We start from the raw sequence: 24,037 nt of genomic DNA, 5'->3' as shown, positions 1-24,037 counted from the left end.
GCTAAAGCCTGACATATGAAATAATAGTTGGACAAATTATTATTTTTTTTTATTTTATTTAACAGTATATTGAACTTTTTTGCCCCGTTTATGAAGCAGAAATATGAAATTTTTCATAGATGTTGTTATTTATATGGCTAAAAATATAATTCAGATCGCTTATAATGTAAATAAGTGAGATCTTATACAGTAGTATCGGAGACTACTCACATAAAATATGTATAAATAAATATCAGCTGTCACTTTAAATCACTCAGTAAAGATTTCACAGCAAAAAACAAAACAAAAATGAGGTTGGATGTTTTTACAGTTATGTTAAAAGACCTTTGATTTACTAAAAATGTTAAACTATCAATCAGACGACAGAAGGCATGTAGGTTGTGAACAGCAGAATTTTCAGCAAAGTTTTGATCATGTAGAAATTTGCATATCAAGTATGTTACAGTAGGCTTTATTATAGTTAAAATATAACACAAAACACATTTGTCGCAAAACTCAAAAACATCTTCTCTGTTACACCCCACACACACACACACATCCCACCACCAAGAAGAGAAGAATAAAAACAAAAACAAAAAGAAGGAAAAGAAGACGCTGCATTGCTGAGGAGATCTTCAGCCTCTAACGCCGACTGAGGGTCGGCACATCCGGACGGAGAACCGGAGCGCGACAGAGGGGTGAGGGGCTGGTGCTTAGAATGGCTTTCCTGGACAACCCCGCCATCATCCTGGCCCACATCCGGCAGTCGCACGTGACCAGCGATGACACCGGGATGTGTGAGATGGTCCTGATCGACCACGACGTGGATCTGGAGAAGTGCCATTCGTTTGCAGCGTCCGCCGGTGGGGGCTCGTCCGGGGGTTCGTATGGAGACGGCAGCGGTGGAGGAGACGGACAGAACTGCGATCTCTCTCAGTCTGTCGATATCACCTCCAGCTGGGACTTTGGCATCCGACGGCGCTCCAACACAGGCAAGTAGCTGTCTGACTCTCAGACTTTCTGCTTACGGGGGCTTAATCCAGCTTACTGATGTGGCTGGTGCAGGTAAAAACGAAACGCCCAAAACCTTCTCACACTTGGTTTTAAGATTGTTAGATGAGTTGCAGTTGCACTTTATTTTTACATTTGCGCAATTTCCAGTATTTTTGTGTGATTACAGCATTTGGCTAGATTTGTAACGAGAAACGGTTGTAAACCTGTTGCCACAGAACCTTGGAAGGCTTCCCTGTAGTTATTCACCAAAGTAAAAGTTTAAAGATTAACTCTTTCAAGTATTAATTAATCACTGCCCAATTTTATCCCCTTAATGTTGTGTCAGTTTTTCCCTGTGTTATCAATAATGGTATTGATTATCTATATTATTCAAGGCATTGTATTGAAGTTAGAAATTCCAGTATTGTGTCACTCGGACTAACTTAAAGAAATAGTTCAGCCAAAAATTAACATTTGTAGAAAACTTGATTACACTCAGGCCATTCAAAATGTAGATGAGTTTATTGATTCATGGGAACAGATTTGGAGAAATTTAGCGTTACATTACTTGCTCATCAATGGATGCTCTGCAGTGAATGGGTGCCATCAGAATGAGAGGCTAAACAGCTGATAAAAACAGTCATCATTTGAACTGCTGCATGGCTTGCAGATAGGGATGTTCATTTTAACAGGTTAACCGTTAACCAACTGGTAAGAATTTTGACTGATTAATACAATCAGTTAAACAGTTTAAAAAGTCATTTATTTATTTATTTTCAGTAATTTAACAAAATATTTAAAAAGGTTTGCTGCTTGGTTAAAATAGGCTATGAGTATAATTTATTTAATTTTTTTTAGAGAAAAAAAAACAAGTTGCATTTTATTATTTCATTCAGAAATAGGGCTAATGCCGACGCAAAATGTTTACAAACATTATAATAAACACTGTAAACATAGCGCCACAACAAATCCTTTCAATTAACAGTATTTAGAAAAGAACAAGAATTAAAAATAGGCCTTTAAGAAGTTATAGCAATATAAATGAAAAGCCAAAACGAATTCATTTAGGCTAAAACGAAACTAAAACCAACGCTGGGTCTCTCATTCGACACAAAATCAAATGTTTCCGTATTCGCGATGTATTTGAATGCCAAATTATTATTTATTATGTAGCCTACTTCACTCGCGTTCCAATATCCAACATTAAAACAAAATGTTTTGGCGTAACATCACAGCGGTACAGTGATAACACTTAACAACACAGTAGTGATTTTACTACATATCCAAAACTTATTACTGACTTTTTTTATTCTATCACCATAATTAACACTCACCATATTCAATTAATACAAAAAACATGCAAACATTCAACGCAAGCTCAACCACAGTGTGCAAATGCATCAGAAATTTTACCTCGTGCAAGCATGCCAGCTCAATCACCTAGAATATCTTCTCCTTTATCCGTCTAACACAATGGGGTAAAGCAACTAAAATATAGGTCTACTCTTCTTTTCGCAGACATAAAAGATAATCGGATTTTAGATTTAAGCTATTATATTTCGTTTGGCCTTTTATTTGTTGTACATTCACATATAAAAACAAATCTCTGTGGTGTAAATAATATATTTTATAGCCTAAATATAGAAATATTATAGAATGCCGCTTTATATACAAATATTCGTCTGGTTTCCTTTAAAAGTGCAGCATTACAAAAAGATGAAACCCCGATGAAACTGCCGTTTTTCTCATATATTAATTTTCTTTAATTATTTCATTTAAGCAAAAATATATTTTTGAAGTGTAACATATGGCCTATTTTGTGATTCGTGTTGCTTTATATCTCATAATATCCCTGTACACATATATATTATAAACCAAAACTTTTATATATATCTGATTAATAGCCCTATATTATATATATTTTATAGTTATAATATAATATATATATATACCCTAGCCCTTATTATGTTGCCTCCACTCGCAGAAGAGCTTTGCAGGTGTGTGATGTGATATGAAGACCATGTGAATCCTCATGTTCTGCTGTTTTCTGCTTTTTGCGCATGTAAAATGAATCCCCGTGAAGCAAATGTTAGTATTTTTAACGGGTCACAGACACTTATCCTTTCTAATTTCATTCAACACGTTTCTAATTCTAATTTAAAATAATCTTGTTGGTTAACGGTTAATAATCGGTTAACGAGCGTCAGTTGTCGGTTAGGAAAAATAACCAAAATGCACATCTCTACTTGCAGATGGATAGAAATCACAGCATATTATGGTTGTGAAGTGAGAACTGGAGCCTTTTCGGATAACTGTTCTGGTTCCTCTCCAGAAAGTTATTATTGATTTAAAACATTTGTTCATTAAGCAAAATATGGCATTAGATGAAGTTCTGTGTATTTGTATTGTTGTTGAATATCTGAACTCATTGATGACAGGCTGCTGAGTGCACTAAATGCAATTGATTGCAGTTGAAAACAAAATGCTTCCTAAATAGAGCTCATTCAGAAAACCTGAAAGAATTGTTAATGCAATCCTTAAGGAGCCAGAATCTTTAAGTGGAATCCAAATCAGAGCCAGAATCGTTCATTTCCTTACTATTCCCATCCCTGCTGCTTACTGATTATGAATAGTCTGAAACCTTGGAGCAAAATGAAGCAGAAAGTTAGGCTGGACTTAAACGCTATGGCCTGTTTTCACAGATGGGGCTTAGGTTAAACCAGAATTAGGCCATAGTTCAGTTAGGACATTTAAGTAGCTTTTATAAATGTGCCTTAGATTAAAACACTACTGATGTGCATCTTGAGACAAATCAGTGGCAGTGACAGATTTTAAGATCAGTCAGTGCAAGTTTCTTTCAGTTTAAACAGCCCAGACATGCATTTTACTCTGGGACTAGGCTTAAGCCTTTTCTGTGAAACTGAGGGTAAATCCTTGTGCTGCTTTGTCTTTACCTCAAAGCTTTCCTGTTAATGCAGCTATGTTAGTCTTTACTGTATCAACCACTCAGAGATTGTGCTTGTTGGCTGGGAATGGCAACTGACTGAAACGGACTTGTACTCTTAGATGATCTTGCCTTTGCAAACCTGTTTCCAGTGCAGGGCTCCAGACTGCGACCAAATGGTCACATTTTGCTACCTTTTTTTCTGCCGGTGCGACTAATTTTTGTGAGTGGTCGCACTGGCGCGACCACCGCATTGCCCAACTCATAAGCGCTGCCATTTCTGTTGCATTTGAGAAACATCAAATGGCAAACGAAACGAAAGGGAATCAAAACTGACTGATTTTCCAAAAGGCTTCGTTGAATAAACATGAATAGTACATGCACGTACGGCTCGGATGTTTTTATATCACTGTATTTCTGAAGGAAGACTATCTTTAATTAATCTATTAAATTTTCGATGTCATTTTCATTTCATCTTGCATGTTATATGGCTGATAAAGCAGCGTTTGTGAGCTCAGCTCTGCTTTGTGTACAGCAGTTACTGGCAAACCTCTGTTTCTCCTGCTTTAAAGCACCTCCTGCTGGCAGAGAGTAAGAGAGAAAGTCTCTTTTACGCAGCAAACATATTTTGCTTGTTATCAAAAATAATCTACTGTAGAGGAACTACTTAGCTGTTGTTATTGGTTCTGTTTGGAAGTCTACCGAAAGTTAAGTTAGGTCCAAAAATAAAACACATGCACAGTAACGTTTGTTTATGTTGTTGCCGTTGAAACCGTCGTGAAATCACTATTTTTTTTTTTTTTTTAAATGGGGTTGATATCCAACAACCAACTACATACTGCACACCCATAAAAACATATATAAAAAAAAAAAAAAACAAAAAAAATCACTCACCCGTCCACCACCCTTTCTAAAGGTACTAATAGGTATCTTTAAGGTAGTAATGTGCACCCTTTAGGGGAAATAAATAAATAAAATTTAGAACACTTAATAAAATGTAAAACATAATATACAGTCAAACCAAAAATTAGTCAGACACCAAATATCATTTTTGATATTCTTTAACTAGTGGGTGCAGGACACTGTAGTTCATTTATGTGTTTATTAAGTGTGGATTGCAAAATAAAGTAAACTGTGACATATTATACCCAAAAATTCTTCATACAGTGGATTATCGGTAATATTGATAAAAATTTGGGACCAAAAATTATTCTGACACTTTGCCCTGACCATGTTTTGCTTAAAGGGATACTCCACCCCAAAATGAAAATGTTGTCATTAATCACTTACTCCCATGTCGTTCCAAACCCGTAAAGCTTCGTTCATCTTCAGAACACAATTTAAGATATTTTGGATGCAACCTGGAGTCGTGTGAAAACCTGAGAGGCTTGGTGAACTGTCCCATAGACTTGTCCATACAATAACAGTGTGAAGGTCCATAAAAGATATGACAAGTCAATCGTCAGAATACTCCATCTGCCATCAGAGAGCGTGCAATCTGGGGGGGGGTGAAAATTGAATGCAGAACAACACTTTTGTGTAAGTGAAGAAAACAAAATAATATATATTTTAAATTTCCTTTTGTAGAGACACAGATCCTCTGTGTCTCTCCATATCACCGTATGCCTCCTTGTGGTGCGGATGATACAGAACGGTATACGGTGATATGGAGAGACACAGAGGAGACTGTTGACAAAGGAATTATTGAATAAAGTTGTTATTTTTGTTTTCTTCGCTTACAAAGAGTGTTTCCATCGCTTCATATAACCCAGATTGCACACAGAGCTTTTGCGGGTTTGGAATGACATGGGGGTAAGTGATTAATGACAAAAATTTTCATTTTGGGCTGGAGTATCCCTTTAAGTGTCTGACATTATCAAGATGAGTTTTTTCTGACAAAGTTTAACTCTGAGTTCTTGTCACATTGTATTACCATTTTCTAAACTATAGCGAATAAACTCTGATAATGTGTGAAAGGTTGAAGATGTCTGAATAAATTTTGGTTTGAGTTACACTGTAAATCAAGAATATAATAAAATTTAGAACGATCACTTTTTGTCAGAATTAGTATATTGTTTCATTTTACATAAATGTATCTGTTACACTGAATGACTATTGAACATTATTTCATCCACATTTTGACATTTTATTTTCACAAAAGTTATTTGAAACAATAAAACATACATTTTACTTTTATTTAACATGATTTTTATGTATTTAAAATCACTTTTGTAAATTTGATTTGATGCAGCCACCAAAATGGGACATCTTGACTCGTATAATAATAATAATAATAATAATAATAATAATAAATCTAATTTCATGTCTAGTATAATAACAGTGTTCAATATTGTAAATCTTCAAAGCTCCTGTCAGGCAGGGTACAGTCTAACATACACATTGTGAAGTAATAAAAAATACATAATGCATGCTCTTTACTGTCTAAACTAATAAACCCAATAATCCAAAACATCAAAGCATAACAAATTCCATCAAGACACATAATTCAAAATAAACAAATCGTCAACCTTCACATATTTGCGGATAGAGTGTATTTCATGCTTTATGGTCACGTATATATTTGTGCATCTGTAATTGTGCTGTTTTTCCACTGTGGGAGGGGGGGGGGGGGGGGGGGTAACTATTGTGCATCTTTGACTTGAGAATAATAGATGTAGAGCAAAAATAACCTTCATGTGGAACATCTCAGACCACTCAGGGTGAAGTTCCAGAATCAACAAAACACTTTTGACTTGAGAATAATAGATGTAGAGCAAAAATCCTTAAAGAGAAACTACATCCCCACAAATGAAAGCATATTACATCCGCATACAAAAATACATATCCAATCCCGCTCCTAAACAAACACCTGAAGTGCACAAATCAGACTAGTATAAAATTTCACAAATAACAAAAATATCAAATGTAACAAACTACAAAAAAATGCAAAAAAGCAACAAAAAACAAAATGCATATTGAAAACAAGAACACAAACATTATACTATACGCATATGCATATTTCGCATATATCATAATGTTTACAATGCATTTTTATGTGTTTGGAAAATAAAATATAATGTAGATCAGCTGTAGACACATGAAGTAAATGGGAAATGCCTTGTACTTCTGTAGATATTCTGGTATATCTGGATACATGAATAATTGAGAGTGTTTTAAGACCATTCATTTTTAATCTTTTTTTTTTTTTTCTTTGTGACATTTTCATTATATTTAAAAATTCTCATTACTGTAATGGTGAAAAATATGATATGATATAAAAATATGATATATTATTAAATTAGAACTAAAAAAAAAAAACAAAACAAAAAAAAAACAATGATTATGTAGAGACAGGATTAGCAGCTTTTCTATGTCACGTAATGATTTATTTTTTTGAGGGGGCATGAAATAATAACAATAAAAAAAAAAAAAAAACCAAAAAAAAATATTTATTTTCCCCCCATCTTTAAATTTTTAATTAAAAGTATTAAATAATATTACAATCAAAAAAAAAAAAAAAAAAATATTGTACACCTCCATTTTCTTTGCATAAAAAATACAAATATATGACGTGGTAAATTACTTGTTCATTTGTTTGTGAGATTCATCCAAGCACTTCTTTGACAGCTTATTGATGAAAAAAAACAATAATAATGATTTATTGAGACAAATTGATGAATAAAACCAAGACTAGTGTAATAGTGAGCCAAACATTGACATTTACATGACAAGACAATCAATATAATAAATAACTTATAAATCATTATACTGATAACCATCATATATAAAAAGGTATGATTACCCACTGCAGATTTTTTCACCAGGTGAATTCAGCCCTTGTGTTTGTTAATCACTGTTATAATATGCGTGAACTTTGAATTAGGTGGTGTGTTTTTTATAATATGCTCCCTGAACGACACTGTTAATAGATCAAACACAAATAACAATGTCAATAGATCAAGGTCTTTTCATTTAAAGCTCAAAGGACTGGGGGTATCGACTGAGGGAACGAAGAACGACAGAACCAGATCAAGTGCAAAAACATCCAGTGGAAAGAGAGAAGCTCGTCTCAATCAGGTACAGTAGCCATACTCAAAATATAATCCTCTGAATATTTTGTTCCTCTATCTTGATTTTTATTTTTTATTTGTAGCAGACGACTTGAGCTCACTTTTTGAAAAGAAGGACTTTAGGGACAGGCCCCGGAGCACAGAGAAGGGACTTTAGGGGACAGGGCCCCGGCAGAATCATGGCCAGTAAATCCACACCTCCGCTGCGGCTTAGAACAGTGTCCTCAGCAGCTCAACAACCCCTTCAACGAGTACTCCAAATTTGATGGCAAGGTGAGCACTTTTGTGTCTAGACTAAGTACTTTTCCTCTAAAATTACATGCTATATTATCTTTGAATATTGAGGTCTTTCAAAGTCAACATGAGATCAAAATTGACATTCTTAATAAATGCCTCTGGTCGTGTTGTGCGCGATCCATCATCCAAATTATTCTAACGAAATAAAATATAAGCTTCCATTTGCCTCCATTTGTGAGATATAATTTTGCTAGTTAGTTAAAATAGATATACATTTTTATGTATCATTTCCGTATTCATTTTAATTTTAGTTAAAGTCATTTATATTATTCATTATTAAATATTTATTATACAAAATAAATCATTTTTATATTAATTATGTCTAATTAATTTTTTTTTTTTTTTTCGTTTAGTTTATAATGTTTTTTTAGTTTAAAAGTTAAAAAATTAGATTAAAAAAATGTTGCCTTGGCAACTAGCTGAATTTTTTAATTTAAATAATTTTAAATTAGATTATTATTATTAATAGATTATTATTAGATTATTATTATTAATATGGTAATTGTTTCAGTTTTAGTTAACCATAATAACCCTGATTGTTATTAATTGGTCATCATGCATGGCTGAACCTTTCCTCTCTTGCATGATTAAAAACATTTACATGGTCAAGAAATTACTTCTAAACTTAATTTTCAAACCTCACCTTTAACAGCCATTGTTGAGAAACAGCTGGTGTCATGCAGTTTTCTCTCCTGTCTCCTTGCGTTAGGATCAGCTCCAGGCTATAACACCTTCACAGAAAAGAGAAAGACTGCCGTTTTAATTTTTTCACAGTCTTGGAGATTTTAGATGTAGTTTGTCATTGTGCATCACTTACAGCCGCCTTTATCACCTGTTCCCCCCTTTGGCTCTTTAGATTCATGTTTTTACATTCTGTTTTCTGTGATGTGAATTTGTCAGGAATGCAATAAGTCTTTTCCACTTCCAATAAAATCTTACAATACAGCCCAGTTATTTTAATGTTGAGATATTAGCAATATCCCTATTTATTTATTTATTTATTTATTTATTTACCATTGGTAATAAATATTTGTGATTCTGTTAATTTTTTATTTATTTATTTGTATTATTTAATTTTTTAATCATCTAATATATATATATATATATATGTATATATATATATATTACATTATAAAATATATAATGTCTGAATGTTTATTTTATTTGTTTTTATTTGTTTTTTTTTATTTTTATTTTTTTGCTACTTGTAATGACAGTTTAAGAGAAAACAAAATTATTTAGAGAATAAAGATCTTTAATAAAGTCAGAACGTGACACAAACCAGATTCAAACCTGCGCCTACTGTGTGAGCACCAAGGCTCAGTATAAGGCATAATTTGACAGTTTTTTAAAATCTGTTTTCTTACTTTTTGCTTTGAATTTTACAGTATCTTTTCAATTGTCTTTTTCAGGGCCATGTTGGTACAACGGCAACCAAAAAAATTGACGTCTACCTCTCAATGCAGTCGACCCAAGAAAAGCTTCACCCCATGACGGTGGTTACGATGGCTAACGCTCGGGTCCACGATCTTATCGGGCTCATCTGCTGGCAGTACACCTGCGAGGGCCGCGAACCCAAGCTCACGTTAGTAGAAAAAAGCTTTTTACACATGCATCCTATATAAGAATTTGATATCTCCACGTATTCCAGTGCTTAAGTGTGTTAAAGTTATTCTCAGCGCATGACTTGATTCTCCTAATTTGAAAAATTTAGGAGCGCATAAGGCACTTGAGGCACGTTTTTCCATAATAAAAAGAAACAAGGAGACATTTAATTTTCTAAATATTTGTGCTTCAGACTGTATTTTTTTAATAATTATGTAACTATTTATATTTTAAACATTGAATTAAGTGCCAGATACAGTTTATTTTATGCATAAATTGTGTTATGCACAGTTCATATTGTAATATGTTTTAGATGGTTGTAAGAATGTACATTTTTCTCCCTAATCTTTACTCCCTACATTTTTATTTAATAATTTAATTTTATTAAATCATTGCCTGTTGAAGTTTAATAATCATATTATTAATATGGTTAACTAAAACACATTTTTGTTACTTGAAAAAAAAAAAATACATGTTAACTTAAATGAAATATAAAAACATAAACTTAATTTATTTTAGTTAGAATTATTATAGCCAAGGCTATATTTTTTATTTTCAATTATTTTAACTTGATGTACTTAAATAATACTTAAACTGAAATAAAACTAATAAAAAAACTATACAGACTTATTAAAGAAAAAAAAAAACCCACAACAAAATTACTAAAACTTTAACTAAAATTGAAATGAAAGCAGAACATATCAAAATAAAACCTAATTCAAAATATTTAAAAAAATTAAAATAACACTGCATTAAGCCATATAGCAATTCCTGGTTTCCAGCTCCAAATTTAAGGCCTCTTAAAATGATAAATAAGACATTTGTTATGCCATTATTTTTTACTTTTTATGAAATAAAAAAAATACTTTAAGGACCCGTGGGAACCTACTTTTTATTCTCACATGTATCCTAAATACATTTTGCAGTTTGCACACATCTATTTTTAGTCACAAATGCGAGTGAAATGCTTGCACTGTCGATCCCTGCTTAGTGGATAATTGTTTACGGTGCCATAAATAAAATATGTTTGTTATCAACCAACTTAGAAAGTGCTGCTCTCCAAGTAATGATCCTTCGCAGAGGCATTTATATTCCTTTCCCATCTACCTCTGCTGCTAATGCCAGTCTTGACCTTTCCCAGCAAAGGCAGGGATTCCCCTGGGTTTCTTTCTCATCTCCTCATTCAGTACGTCTCCGAGGTTTGCTGACCGGGTAGCGCAGGAATTTTCTCCCTGGTACGTGGTACAATATGAAGATTTATACTTCGGTCAGATTGAGGAGAGGGTGACCATTAAAACAGAGAGGAGACCAGAAAAAAAGCAAGATTCCCTCTATTCCCACCTTGGCACCTCACACACTCAAAAATACAGTCTTGGTGGTGGATGTGAGACCTGATTGGCATATCAATGAGTCTTTTCCCCTGGAGGTGGGTCAGGCTGTAGCGAGGAAGAGATACGGGACTTGTGTGGGGTTTAAATGAGGCGGCTACCTCCTGCTTTTGAGTGAGGATCAAGGTAAAGGGACGCCCCTCTTGAATTCAGAAACGGTTCTTCAAGACGTTCAGAATGCTGTCAGGGCAAGCCAACAATTTCCCAATAAAATCCCTCTCTCCTATCGCCAATCCAGTTTTTGAGTATTTTATTAGAATGAACCCCTTTATATCTGGCATTATCCTCCAGACACATAATCACAAGTGGACTGTGCTTAATATAGGTGTAAACTGAGTCAGAAAAACACATGACTTGAATTATCGTAAGACGCACACTGCAAGGTCTTCATGACAAACTGCTAGAATAAAGGTTTGTTTTTTTGTTAAAGAAACGATATCAGGAATTATTATTATTATTGCTTACTAAAATTTACTTCTTAAAGTAATAATAATCATTATAATAATAATTTTAAGGAAGAATATTTTCATCCATGTTATAATTTGTACAGTATACTGTACTGTATAGTACAGCTGTACAATTAATCAAATTTCTAATCGTGATTACAATTATGAATGGCACAATTGCGTAATCGTGTAAAAGTGGCAATTAATCACTTAAGTCCACTTACGTTATTCTGAGTGCTTAAGGTGTGTTTTTTCTTTCTACATGTTATCTCTAGGGGTTTTCCCATTTTTTTTTTTTATTTTAGTTTTATTATAATACCATTCATATTTTTACTTTTTTATCATTCGAAGAAACCAATCCGGTGTATAGATGGCATTTGAGGCTTAATACTATAGAAAAGCACTAAAAGTTTTGCAGTTAGGGTGTTTTCAGCTTGTTTATTTTCATATAAAAATATGGCATGCAGTTGCATCAAACAATGGTATAAATATCATTCAGTGTAAATTGTGATAATCGTAATTAATAATCGCAATTACAATTTCAAGGGAATAATCGACAATTATGATTTGACAAAAACATTTTGTTCTAAATTGTTTTCTTTTGGTTACATTTTAAGTTTGTCAGTTAATTTCTTTAGACAATTTTTATGATAAATCATAGAACGCATAATCCAGAAAAAAATAAGGCAACTCAAACTGTCCTCAAATACACACTGCAAATCAAAAGACTTCATGACAAACTGCCAAAATGAAAGTTCGGCTTAATGTGAAGAAATTATGACAGCCATTTATTACTATTGTACAGTGGAATGTTTCTGTTTTGTAGCTTGTAATGTAAATTAAAGAGGTCTTCATAGATTTTCATAGATTTTGATCATGTTGGTAATTTAGAGGCCTTAGAAATTTGCGTATTAAATATGGTAGGCTTAATAGGGATAAGAGAAGGTCTTTTGAAACAAGATTATGCAATGGTCTTAAATATTCAAAAGACAGCAGTTGTCTTGTATATCCCAGAATTTGAAGGGTGAAACAGAAAAGGAGTGCATGTTACTGAAACTACAAAAAAAGTTGTGGTGCTTGAGGTCCAGGACTTTCTCTCAAGGGTCTGATTAACACTATGAGAGTTAGTCTTTACAGCTCAGGGGTCAGAGCAAATTGAAACGCCATCGTCCCAGTGCAAATCCTAGAGCGATGAAAACTATATCATAAAGACAAAAGCTTAACATGTCTGCGCTGAATGAAACATGGAATAGGCTGCTGTTAGTTTTGTATTTCTGATGGATGATATAAAACAAAGCTCTGGGCAAAAGTATTCTGGAATACGGCCAGCGGATGCTGTATGTAATGATATAAGAAAAGATTTAACCATGAAACCAATGAAGTTAACTCTTCCCAGTGCATCTCTTTTGATTCATACTCATTCTGTGCCAGACTGCATCCCAACAAGCCCTCAGTGTTTTTGCCCCTCAATGAATAGCCCCTATTTAAATGCCCTGACTCATAAATTGTGTCTGGGTGCTTTTGTGTGATGTTTCTGTTGTTCTCGTCTAGGGTCGGGAGAGCGATGTTGGCCTTTATCACCAAACCAGAGTTTTAGAAAGAGTCCTTCAGAACCACTTTTCCACAGACACAAACTAAATACTACACAAGTCTTGGTTTGCGAAACTTGTAGTTTTAGAAATTAATTTAATACGTTTTGATTTAATGGTCAGAAGTTACGTCAGTATTTAATGAATGAAATTCATTACAAAAAAAATTAATACCATACGATACTTATTACTTATATAATTTTGTTTAAAAAAAAAAAAAACGCTATCCAAGGGACACAATGCTAATTAAAAAAAATAATAAGTATTTTTTTTTTAATAATGGGAAACAATAAGTAATTTACAAGATAAAAATTTAGTTGATTAAACTGCCAAAAAGTACACTAGGTTTTTAAATATTTCTGCTTTAAACTGTATTAAACAATTATATGATTATTTATAGGCCATGTAGAGTTAAGATGTAGTTCAGGCTTGTTTATTATTAAAAGTCCTGCATTATGCATACTGTAGCAGTTTTTTTTCTTTTATATATATATATACACACACATACATACACATTCACACATACACAAATAAAAAACAATACAATTTTTGTATTCCTTTCTAAACTTAGTAAATAATATTATTCTATATTATTAACAAAATACTATGATTTAGTATTATACAGTATATTATATTTAAATTACTATATTAATTATAAACAAGCCTGAACTACACCTTTACTAAACTTTACTATTGCCAGCTGTTCATTCAAAAGATGAGGGAGAAATTTTATGTACTCTTATAACAGTCTACAGTGTATTACAATATAAGTGCCATGAAGTAAACACTGTAATGATTCATCAACACTAGATCATAAGCAATCGCTTGCCATAAATGCTTGGTATATATATCGACTGAAGTAATCTTGAATAAAATCTTGATTGAGAAATGCTCTGAAACCGTGAGTCTGAAGAGCGTGTAATAGTGCCGTGTTTTTACTTTTTTAAAACGTGCAGCTCTCATTTATCTCATGAAATCATACCCTTTTGAAGTTTAATAAAAACATAATAACTACATTAGGCCGTATTGCAATCCCTGTGTTTCCATACACAAACGTAAGACTTCTTAAAATGATAATTAAGATGTTTGTAATACCATTTAAAATATTTAAGACATTTAATAAAAAAAAATTTAAGGATCTGCAGGACTTTTTTATTCGTGCTCATAAATACAGTTTACAATTTGTGCATATCTGTTTTTGTCACGGATGCGAGTGAAATGCTCTCGCTGTTAAGCCTTTCAAATGCTTAATAGGAAAACAGGATTTTACCTTATTGAAATAGTAAACATACTTTCATTGACAACAGCACTCTTTCAGTTTGATCTCTCTCTCATTCTCCTTTCTTACCTCCACAGTGAAAACGTCAACACTTACTGCCTCCACATCGCTGAGGATGACGGGGAGGTGGACACAGATTTCCCTCCGCTGGACTCCAACGAGCCCATACACAAGTTTGGCTTCAGCACGCTGGCTCTGGTTGAGAAGTATTCCTCTCCTGGACTGGGGCCCAAACAGTCACTCTTTGTTCGAATGTAAGAAAGCCACTTAACTCCTATTTTATCACCTCTAATAACTTGAGGTGTGCACAAATAGTCGAATATTCAATCTATAATTATTATTCGAAAAATGAAAACACTTTTCAAATTTTACTATGTGTTGCTTTGCTGGCCGTAAATGCAGGGATTCCATGATAAATCCTAAGCACACAAACTAAAAGTCAGTTATAACTAAAAGCACTTGGTGGCGCTGTGGAGCGAGTTAACAAGTTGATTGTATTTGATCACAGAATGTCGTTGTCTGTCTTGCGCAGTTTGGAATTACTTTGATCAAAATTATCTTACAAAATGGAATTACTTTTGGAACTTCCTCACTTTTTGGAACGTCTGTGTCGCGGTGCGTTCTTATTGTTATCAGACTGAGGAGCCAACTTTCATGTGGATATTATTGTTTTTCTCAATGATGCGAAACAATATAAACATGATAAACATAGGTCGACTTGAGTGCATGTACAATCTGTACAATGCTTTTGTAATTTATATATATATATATATATTTTTTTGTTTACACACTTTTTCAACTAAATGAAAACCTTGAGATGTAACGTAGCGTTGTGTATGATGCCTAAACATAAGCTTGTTCAGAAAATGTGACAAAAAAACTATAAAAAAAAAAAATCTTCCTCCTCAAAAAACCACACTAAAAAAAAAAAATACACATCTCTATAAGACCAAAAATATAAAAACAACATTTTTTAAAAAAAATGCCCATCCCGATTACTGACTCACTGTGAATGAATGAATGCATCTAAAGTTAACAGGAATTCAAATTTTCCTTGATTTGCTCTCATGATGTGCTTTATACCTAATTCAAGTAAAATGGGTTGGTAACAGTTTTGTTTTGATAAGCTATACCTATATACAATTTTTGTTCAAAAGTTTGGGGTCAGTACAGTTTTATTTTTGAAAGAGTTTAATAGGCATTAAATTGATCAAAAGTGACAATAAAGACATTCATTATATTGTTACGAAAGATTTCAGTTTCAAATAAATGCTTGTTTTAACTTTCTATTTAGCGGAGAATCTAAAGTTAACTGTTTTCAACACTGATAATAATCAGAAATGTTTCTTGAGCAGCAAATCAGTATATTAGAATGATTTCTGAAGATCATGTGACACTGAAGACTGGAGTAATGAAGCTGAAAATTCAGCTTTGAACCACAGATATAAATTACATTTTAAAATATAGTCAGATGGAAAACAGTTATTTTAGATTGTAATAATATTTCACATTATTTCAGTTTTTACTGTATTTTTGATCAAATAAATGCAATCTTGGTGAGCAAAAGAGAATCTTTAACAAAAAATAACAAGCTTACCTATCCCAAACCTTTGAACGGTAATGTATGCTTATACACAATTCCAAAGGGTAAAACAAACCACGTCTAACCCCAAAGCTGTCACATTTCTAACCGTCATTAAATATTCCGCTTATTTTATTATTCACTGGAAGCCTAGAAGTTTGTTTAAGTGCACAGCCTCTCATAAGGTTCTTATGAGAATTATCAGAATGTTTTAACTCTTAAATGAATGAGGTTTAAATATCTGTATTAAGCTGGAGTTTCTCCACAGGCCTCTCCATCGAGCTCTTATCTTTGTTTTGTGAGCTCTCAATCAAATTGCTGGTCTTCTGTGCATTTGGGCCGATGTCTAATCAGCTGTTTTGTTAATGTGGCTGACAAAGCATTAGGAGACCCCCTTTTAATTGGAAGTTGCTGATGGGATTTGAGTGGCACCCTGCCAGACTGAACCTGATTGGATTGGATAGCACCTTGCTTTGGGCTGTAATACTGAATTTAATATTGTGCAGTGAAGCTTCGGTTTGTTTGTGTACGTCACAGATGGTTTTATGTGATGTTTTCTTATACTTGCTTAGGTTGTGTGACATTTGCACCTATGAACAAATAATCATTTTTATTAGGAAACAACGAGATGTTTTGCAGATTGGAGAATTTTTTTTTTTTTTGCAGTTGGGTGAACTGTTCCGTCATCATTATATCAACTGTAAAAGCAACAAGTTACAGTACCGTTCCAAAGTTTGAGTTCAGTATGACTTATAGAAATTAAGACTTTTATTCAGCAAGGATGCGTTAAATTGAACAAAAGTGACAGTGAAGACATTTATAATGTTACAAAGGATTTCCATTTTAAATAAATGCTGTTCTTTTGAAGATTCTATTCTGAAAATATAGATTGTTTTCCACAAAAATGCAACTGTTTTTAACAGTGATATTAATACTGTAAATGTTTCTTATTAGAATGATTTCTGAAGGATCCTGTGACAATGAAGACTGGAGTAATAAAGCTTTGATCACAGAAATAAATTATAATATTAAATATATTCCAATAGAAAACAGTTATTTTGAATTGTAATAATATTTCACAACTGTTTTACTGTAGTTTTAATCTGTATCTTAATGAAACAAGACGTAGTAGTGTTATTTTAGTATAATTGATATAGTATTTATTAACATTTTGAATCACCAATATTAATTAATTTTGATATGTTTATATTATGTATTCATTTTTATTTAGTGTTTTTTTTTTTTTTTTAATTTTAGTAACTAGTTTTTTTATTGTTTTTTTTTTAACATCTAAGTTTTATTCATTTTATTTAAGTTTTAGTATTAGGAATTGTAGTGCTTCAGCTGTAACTTAACAATTCTGTTTTTTCATCTCAGCTATCATTTATTTTTCATTTATAAATATATATGTTTTTTTTTTTAACAACAACACTTTAGCATATAGATATATATTTATGGAATTAAATAAGATTTGGTCATGCGCTCATATAAATGCAGCCTTGGTGAGCAAAAGAGACTTCTTTCAAAAACGTAAAAAAAAACTTACAGACTCCAATTTTTTTTTTTATTTTTTTTAAGATTTATTTGTGGCCAAGCTGCTTTGCACTTTATTATTGCATTTCACATGTCTTTGTCTGTAGTTATTTGTTCTTTATTTATCAGCTTTCAGCCGTTGGCTTGTATTCAGAGCTCTCTGGGTCAGCTGCATGCTCCCTTCATGAGAGGACCACTGATGTGGCACTGCAGGACCCTGGGCGAGAACTGAGCCAGCGCTCGGCCCTCAGTGGGCCCTCAGTGGGCCATCGGGGCCGGCGACCTCTTCTGCCGGATCCCCGCCCTGACGTGAAGCCTGTCAGAAGCCCTGGCCCGAGGCAGATGGGTCAGGACTGCTAAATGGAAGTGGACAAGCGAGTCCTCTGTCCAGAAAGTGTGCGTTCTCCGGTTTCTGTCCTCGGGTTGTTGTTCTGTTGATAAAGTCTATCGCAGTGATGCGTCCATGTGCTCAAAGTTTGACTCGTGGACTGGCCCTCGGCCCCATGTGAGGATGCACTCTTAAAGCAAGCCACCCACTTCTGAGTACAATACAGTCTTTCTGTGTGCAAGATTTTCTTCTGATACAATTGTATCCACTTTCAGTTTTCACTGGTAACGCTATACTGTTATTCCAGAGTGATTCTCTTGAATCTCAGACTGCATCTGCAAAAAAATATTGATTCCGTTTTATAATTAAATGGTACAGATCTGTTCAGTGAATCAGTCTGAAGCAATGACAAGAGTCATAATTCTATCATTGGTCTGAATCATGGAGTGAATCAGTCAGATGACTCATTTCCTCACTGAATCTGCTCAGATGATTCATTCGCTTACTGAACCACAAGTTATGTCTCTTATTGAGTCAAGAACTGAAAATATTAGAATGATTTCTGAAGGATCATGTGACACTAAAAACTGGAGTAATAGCTGCTGAAAGTTCAACTTTGCATCACAGGAATAAAATATTTTAAAACACATTTAAATAGAAAACGGCTATTTTAAATTGGAATAATATTTCACAATATTATCATTTTTATGGCATTTTTATCTTTATATTAAAGTACCCCATTATGGATTTTTGAAAATGACCTTTCATGCAGTGTGTAATACAGCTCAAAGCGAATGAAAACATCCTGCAAAGTTTTAAATCTAAAAGTGCACCGTGCATAAAGTTATTGTCTTTCAAAAGAAAGAGTCGACTCCGAGTCATGAAAACGAGTCGTTTTTAAAACAAATCTTTAGCTGTTTCAAGGTGACGTCAATCTGAAACATTAGCATATTTATGCCTGCCCAATTGTTGTGCTTGCAGACCCGGGAAAACTCGAACTAAACACAGTTAGGGTACACTTAGGGTATGTCGAAAAACTCCCAACTCATTTTCTCCTCCAACTCCAAAATCATCCGAAATCGCTGCAGAAGCACCGACCCAGTGTTTACAAAGTGAACATGCAAGGATGGTCAAACACTCTTTCCAAAAAAAAATATATATATAATAAAAATTTAAACAACGATGTAGGACGATTTTGAAGTTGGAGGAGAAAAGTGTTGGGAGTTTTTAGACATACCCTGCCTTGAACCATTGTACACAGAGTATGCATGCGCATCGCAGAGCTAGACAAGACGAGCAAAAAGTGTATAATTTTTTTAATAAAATGACCGATCGTTTCGTTATAATTCTTAGTAATTCAGAGTTATTCTTTTAAAAACTGTTGCCGTCATGTACTCTGAAGCCTACTGTAGCATGCAAAATATGTATTTAGTTGTGTGTATCTAACACCAACCACTCACCCAGTAAATCACTAAGATGACTCATTTCCTCAGTGATGGGAAATCAGTAAGATGATGACTCATTCTCCCTCAGTGAATTAGATGACTCATACTCATTTCCTCAGTGAATCAGTAAGACGACTCATTTCCTCAGTGAATCAGTAAGATGACTCATTTCCTCAAAAGTGAATCAGTAAGACGACTCATTTCCTCAGTGAATCAGTAAGACGACTCATTTCCTCAGTGAATCAGTCAGACGACTCATTTCCTCAGTGAATCAGTAAGACGACTCATTTCCTCAGTGAATCAGTAAGATGACTCATTTCCTCAGTGAATCAGTAAGACGACTCATTTCCTCAGTGAATCAGTAAGACGACTCATTTCCTCAGTGAATCAGTAAGATGACTCATTTCCTCAGTGAATCAGTAAGACGACTCATTTCCTCAGTGAATCAGTAAGATGACTCATTTCCTCAGTGAATCAGTAAGACGACTCATTTCCTCAGTGAATCAGTAAGACGACTCATTTCCTCAGTGAATCAGTCAGACGACTCATTTCCTCAGTGAATCAGCTCAGCTGACTCATTCGCTTACTGAACCACAGGTTATTATGTCTCTTAAAGAGTTCAAAAATATAGCTAATATATAGCTAAAATTTTAAAAATTTGAAAAGTTTAATGAAGCTTAATTAATCTAATAACTGAGTATTTGTTCAAAATCCAGTTTCACTGGCTAACAAATTATAATTTTAAGTGATTACTGTCGTTGTCTATTATGATAAAATGCATTATTTTTAATCAAATCTTAATGAAGCATAAGACATAGTTGCAATGTATTTTAGTATAATTAATATGCTACTATTTTTGTATTTTTTTTTATTTTAATTTTGCTAGTAACTAGTGTTAATGATTTTTTTAAAATTTTTTAAAATATTTTATTTTGTCTCAATTAACGCAAATGTTTCTTAATTTTTTATGTTTTAGTTAAAAACACTTCTTAGTAGAAAATATATATTTTTTCTTTTATGGCATTAAATAAGATTTGGTAATTTGAGGTAATGATTCCATAATACACTGATATATTACAATAATGGTATGATCACAGTATCACTTGATTTTATCCAGTAGTTTTATTCAGTTTTCTCAGGTTTAACTGGGAAAACATTAAAATCCTATTAAATTCATCATGAAGCTAATGATTTGATGCCTTATTAGTTCATATATCTGAATCTAATATGCTCAGCCATTGGTTCAGACTCGAAGCACAATCCTGAGGTCCAAGGTCATGGTCTCAGTGTCGATGCTCTTTTAGACAGGAAGTTCACACCTAATGCAAACGTTAAGGATGTATTCATTATGACTGATGATTTGCCTTCCTCACACACAGAAACGCCGCTCATGGTTTCTCCCTGATCCCAGTGGACAGCCAGAAAGTGACCATGAAGGATATTCTGCAGAAGGCACTCAAAAAGAGGAAAGGCTCCCAGAAAGGATCAGGTGAGACATCTCAAAGATTCCCGTCTCACTTCATGTGAACAGATGGATGTGTTTTATATTCACACTCAGATTCCTAATCCTATAATGTTAAATTATATATTTTGGTTGGCCTTCAATGTTATTTTAGTTTATATACCATTATAGTATTTATTAATATTTTTCATTTATTCATATTTTGCATTGGCCTTTTTTGTTGTTGTTGTTGTTTTCATTTTAATTCTGGTTTACGTTTTGGCAATTTTATCTATTTTGTTATTTTTATTTGTTTTTAAATATGTCTATTTGGCTTTAATTTATTTTTATTTCAGTTTTAGTAAATTTTATACTTCAACTTAATTCAGGTATTTGTCAAGGCAACATAAAACTAATATTTATTTATTTATTTATTTATATTATTTAGTATGTATATATAGATATATAGTATCTAATATCTATATATATATATATATATATATCTTATATATATATATACTAGTTATCTTTTTATATTATGTTTATATAATATATTTTATATTAAATTATATTTTTAATACTTATATTTTTATAATATATTTTATTATTTAAATTAGCTATAGTTGAAATAATAGTAAATATTTTTAATGTTTATTTTTTTAAAACATAATTTTATATTATATACGTTATAATTTTAATATTTTTAATAGTTAACAGTAAACAGCAATCATCACTTTTGCAAACATACAAACAATATATAAAAAACAAAATCTGGACTGTTTTTGGTGCAAGAAACCTTGACTAATATTATAATTGCACTTACTGGGAAAAAAATAAAAGCTGGAAGAAGCATAGCAAATGGTGGCTTTAAATCGTCGGTCGAACTGGTTTTTGTGCGTGTAGTTTTCATCTTAGAAAGTAAGTGAAGCCGTCTGCTGTGATTTGGCCTGATAACCGCGGCAATGTGCCGTCCTAATTTGTCATCGCCGAATGGGGCAGAATCTGATAAGACCAGAGACTTTAATACAAAAAGTCACAGGTAACGGATCGCCCCTTTGACGGCCATGATGAGCCGGGGCAGCATGAGATAAGAGGGGTGAGGAGAGGAGCATTGAGCCGTAGACTGACTCTGGAGATGGAGAAGTGCACAGAAAGAATGGAAAGCAATGGTGCGGGAACAAAAGTATATTAGAGAGAAAATGGATGAAACGCAGTGAAAATGATGGCGTGTGGAGAGCCACTGGAGCCTCATCTCTCCTGAATTTACCACACACTGAGGTCACAGCCTGCAGCGAGAGAGGTTCACTTCAGTAAGAGCACTGGAGGCTAGCGCTGTCAGTTTAAAGAGGCTGTAGTCTTCGCTTCTGTCTTGTGTGTATCCACACAGCCTCATCAGTATGGATCACATACTCCTTCATCAACACCCAACTGACTGTCTGTAGCAGCAGTTCTCAACCTTTGTGAATCCAAGACCCCCTGTTTTCTAAAATTATTTAATAAAAAAAAAAAAGTATTTATTAATTTTCTTCATATTACATAAATTTGAATTATATTAAAATATTATTTACATTGGTTAGTTGAAATAATAATAAATATTTTTTATTTAATTTTGTTATACTGTATATTAATTGTGCAAATTATTGTATTTTTTTAACACTTATTTGTTTTCATTATATTATGTTAATTTAAATTAAATTAATATTATTTCATTAATAATAAATCATTTATTTTTCCACAATTTTCTTTTCTAATTTTTAAAATCTTTTTAATGTTTAGTAAATAAATCATTTTATTATAATTTTTTTATTAATTTATAACAATTGTTTTTAATGTTTAATTTATATACATTTTAATTATATACATTTCGGTTAAATTAAAATAATTTAATAATGATAAATAATTCCCAGAATTCAAAAATGTTTGTTTTTAATGTTTAGGTAATTTTTTTATTACATTTTTAATTATTAAAATAATTTAATTATTCTAATTATTTGAGTGTCAAATTAATATATACTCAAACATTTTAGAACTTGACATAGCTAGAAAAATAGAAAAAGTATACTCAAGATAGAAATTCCTATTATTATTATTATGATTATTATTATTATTATTATTATATTTATTTTTTTTTTTTTTTTTTTTAAGATTTTATTATTTTCCATGACTTTTCCAAATCTAGAAATCACACTTTTAAAATTGTCTCATATATGGTTTTGTCATTGTTTTGGCTTTTGTCATATTTAATAAAAAAAAAAAAAAAAAAAATTATGTATTTAAAAATGATATATTTCAGCAATTTAAGCCATCTTGTGCAGATCTTTGGTTTGATTTGTAGATGCTATTTTATAGTCTCCTTAACATGCTCTCTTAAAATGGTCAAGTCTCGAAATTTCAATGACTTTCCTCACATGACACCAAATTTCAATACAACTACAACTAAACTAAGTCAATTCATATAAATAATAATACTAATCACAATGACACTTGCCTTTCACTTCAAACCATTAAGCACTTTGAAATTCACAAATAGTCTATCGTGAGCCAGTTTTGGATGCTATTTTGGGTTGGAAACGCATCTCTTTCTACTAAAACCATACAAGTATTTGACAGCTTTTCTAGAAACAACAAAGATGGCGAGAATAAGAGAAAAAAATGCTCTGTCTCTGTGAGAACCGTGTTTCTTTGTCTTTTTAAAGGTATCAGAGGAATAGCCAGCTCAGTCCTCTCGTGCGGCTCAGTCTTTGGGGCAAACAAACAAACCCAGTGTTTCTCTTTTTGAATTTGGGACATCTTAGACATGCCTCAGTTAAATAAAAAGATAGAGAGAAATATCTGCTTGCCCTTAAAAGCATGAGCACACTCAGTTATAATTGCGTCTTTAGTTCCAGTGGTTTGAGAGTACTTGTGTTTGATGCACAGCCTCATCAGAGACGGACTGATTTGACAGCAGCCCAGGAGAGCCCTCAGAGGGAATTTAATTGGAAATAAACCTAGAGAATTGCCCTGAGGGCAGTGAGCCATTGCTCTGTCCCAGCCCAGTATCCCATCTTGCAGGTGATTGTTTCTCTTTTAGTCCAAGATGGTGTCTCAGAAGACACTTTGAGTGGATGTGATGGGG

At 32.9% G+C, this 24,037-nt stretch overlaps 1 protein-coding gene across 1 annotated transcript in view; it reads left to right on the top strand.

Annotated features, from left to right (window-relative positions):
* The first annotated feature begins 568 nt into the window (after positions 1-568).
* LOC109066134 (target of rapamycin complex 2 subunit MAPKAP1-like) overlaps positions 569-24,037 on the top strand; it is a 38,606-nt gene continuing 15,137 nt past the window's right edge. Inside the window, exons 1-7 of the mRNA XM_042757250.1 lie at positions 569-971; positions 7,922-7,993; positions 8,070-8,129; positions 8,171-8,259; positions 9,696-9,868; positions 14,668-14,844; positions 20,858-20,967. Of these exons, the coding sequence (XP_042613184.1) occupies positions 698-971; positions 7,922-7,993; positions 8,070-8,129; positions 8,171-8,259; positions 9,696-9,868; positions 14,668-14,844; positions 20,858-20,967 (955 nt within the window). The 5' untranslated portion in view covers positions 569-697. The remainder of the gene's footprint in view (positions 972-7,921; positions 7,994-8,069; positions 8,130-8,170; positions 8,260-9,695; positions 9,869-14,667; positions 14,845-20,857; positions 20,968-24,037) is intronic.

The sequence above is a fragment of the Cyprinus carpio genome, chromosome A5, assembly GCF_018340385.1.
Source record: "Cyprinus carpio isolate SPL01 chromosome A5, ASM1834038v1, whole genome shotgun sequence".
NCBI lineage: Eukaryota > Metazoa > Chordata > Actinopteri > Cypriniformes > Cyprinidae > Cyprinus > Cyprinus carpio.
The sequence above is the reverse complement of the archived record's forward strand: the minus strand, read 5'-3'. Positions and strand labels throughout refer to the sequence as shown.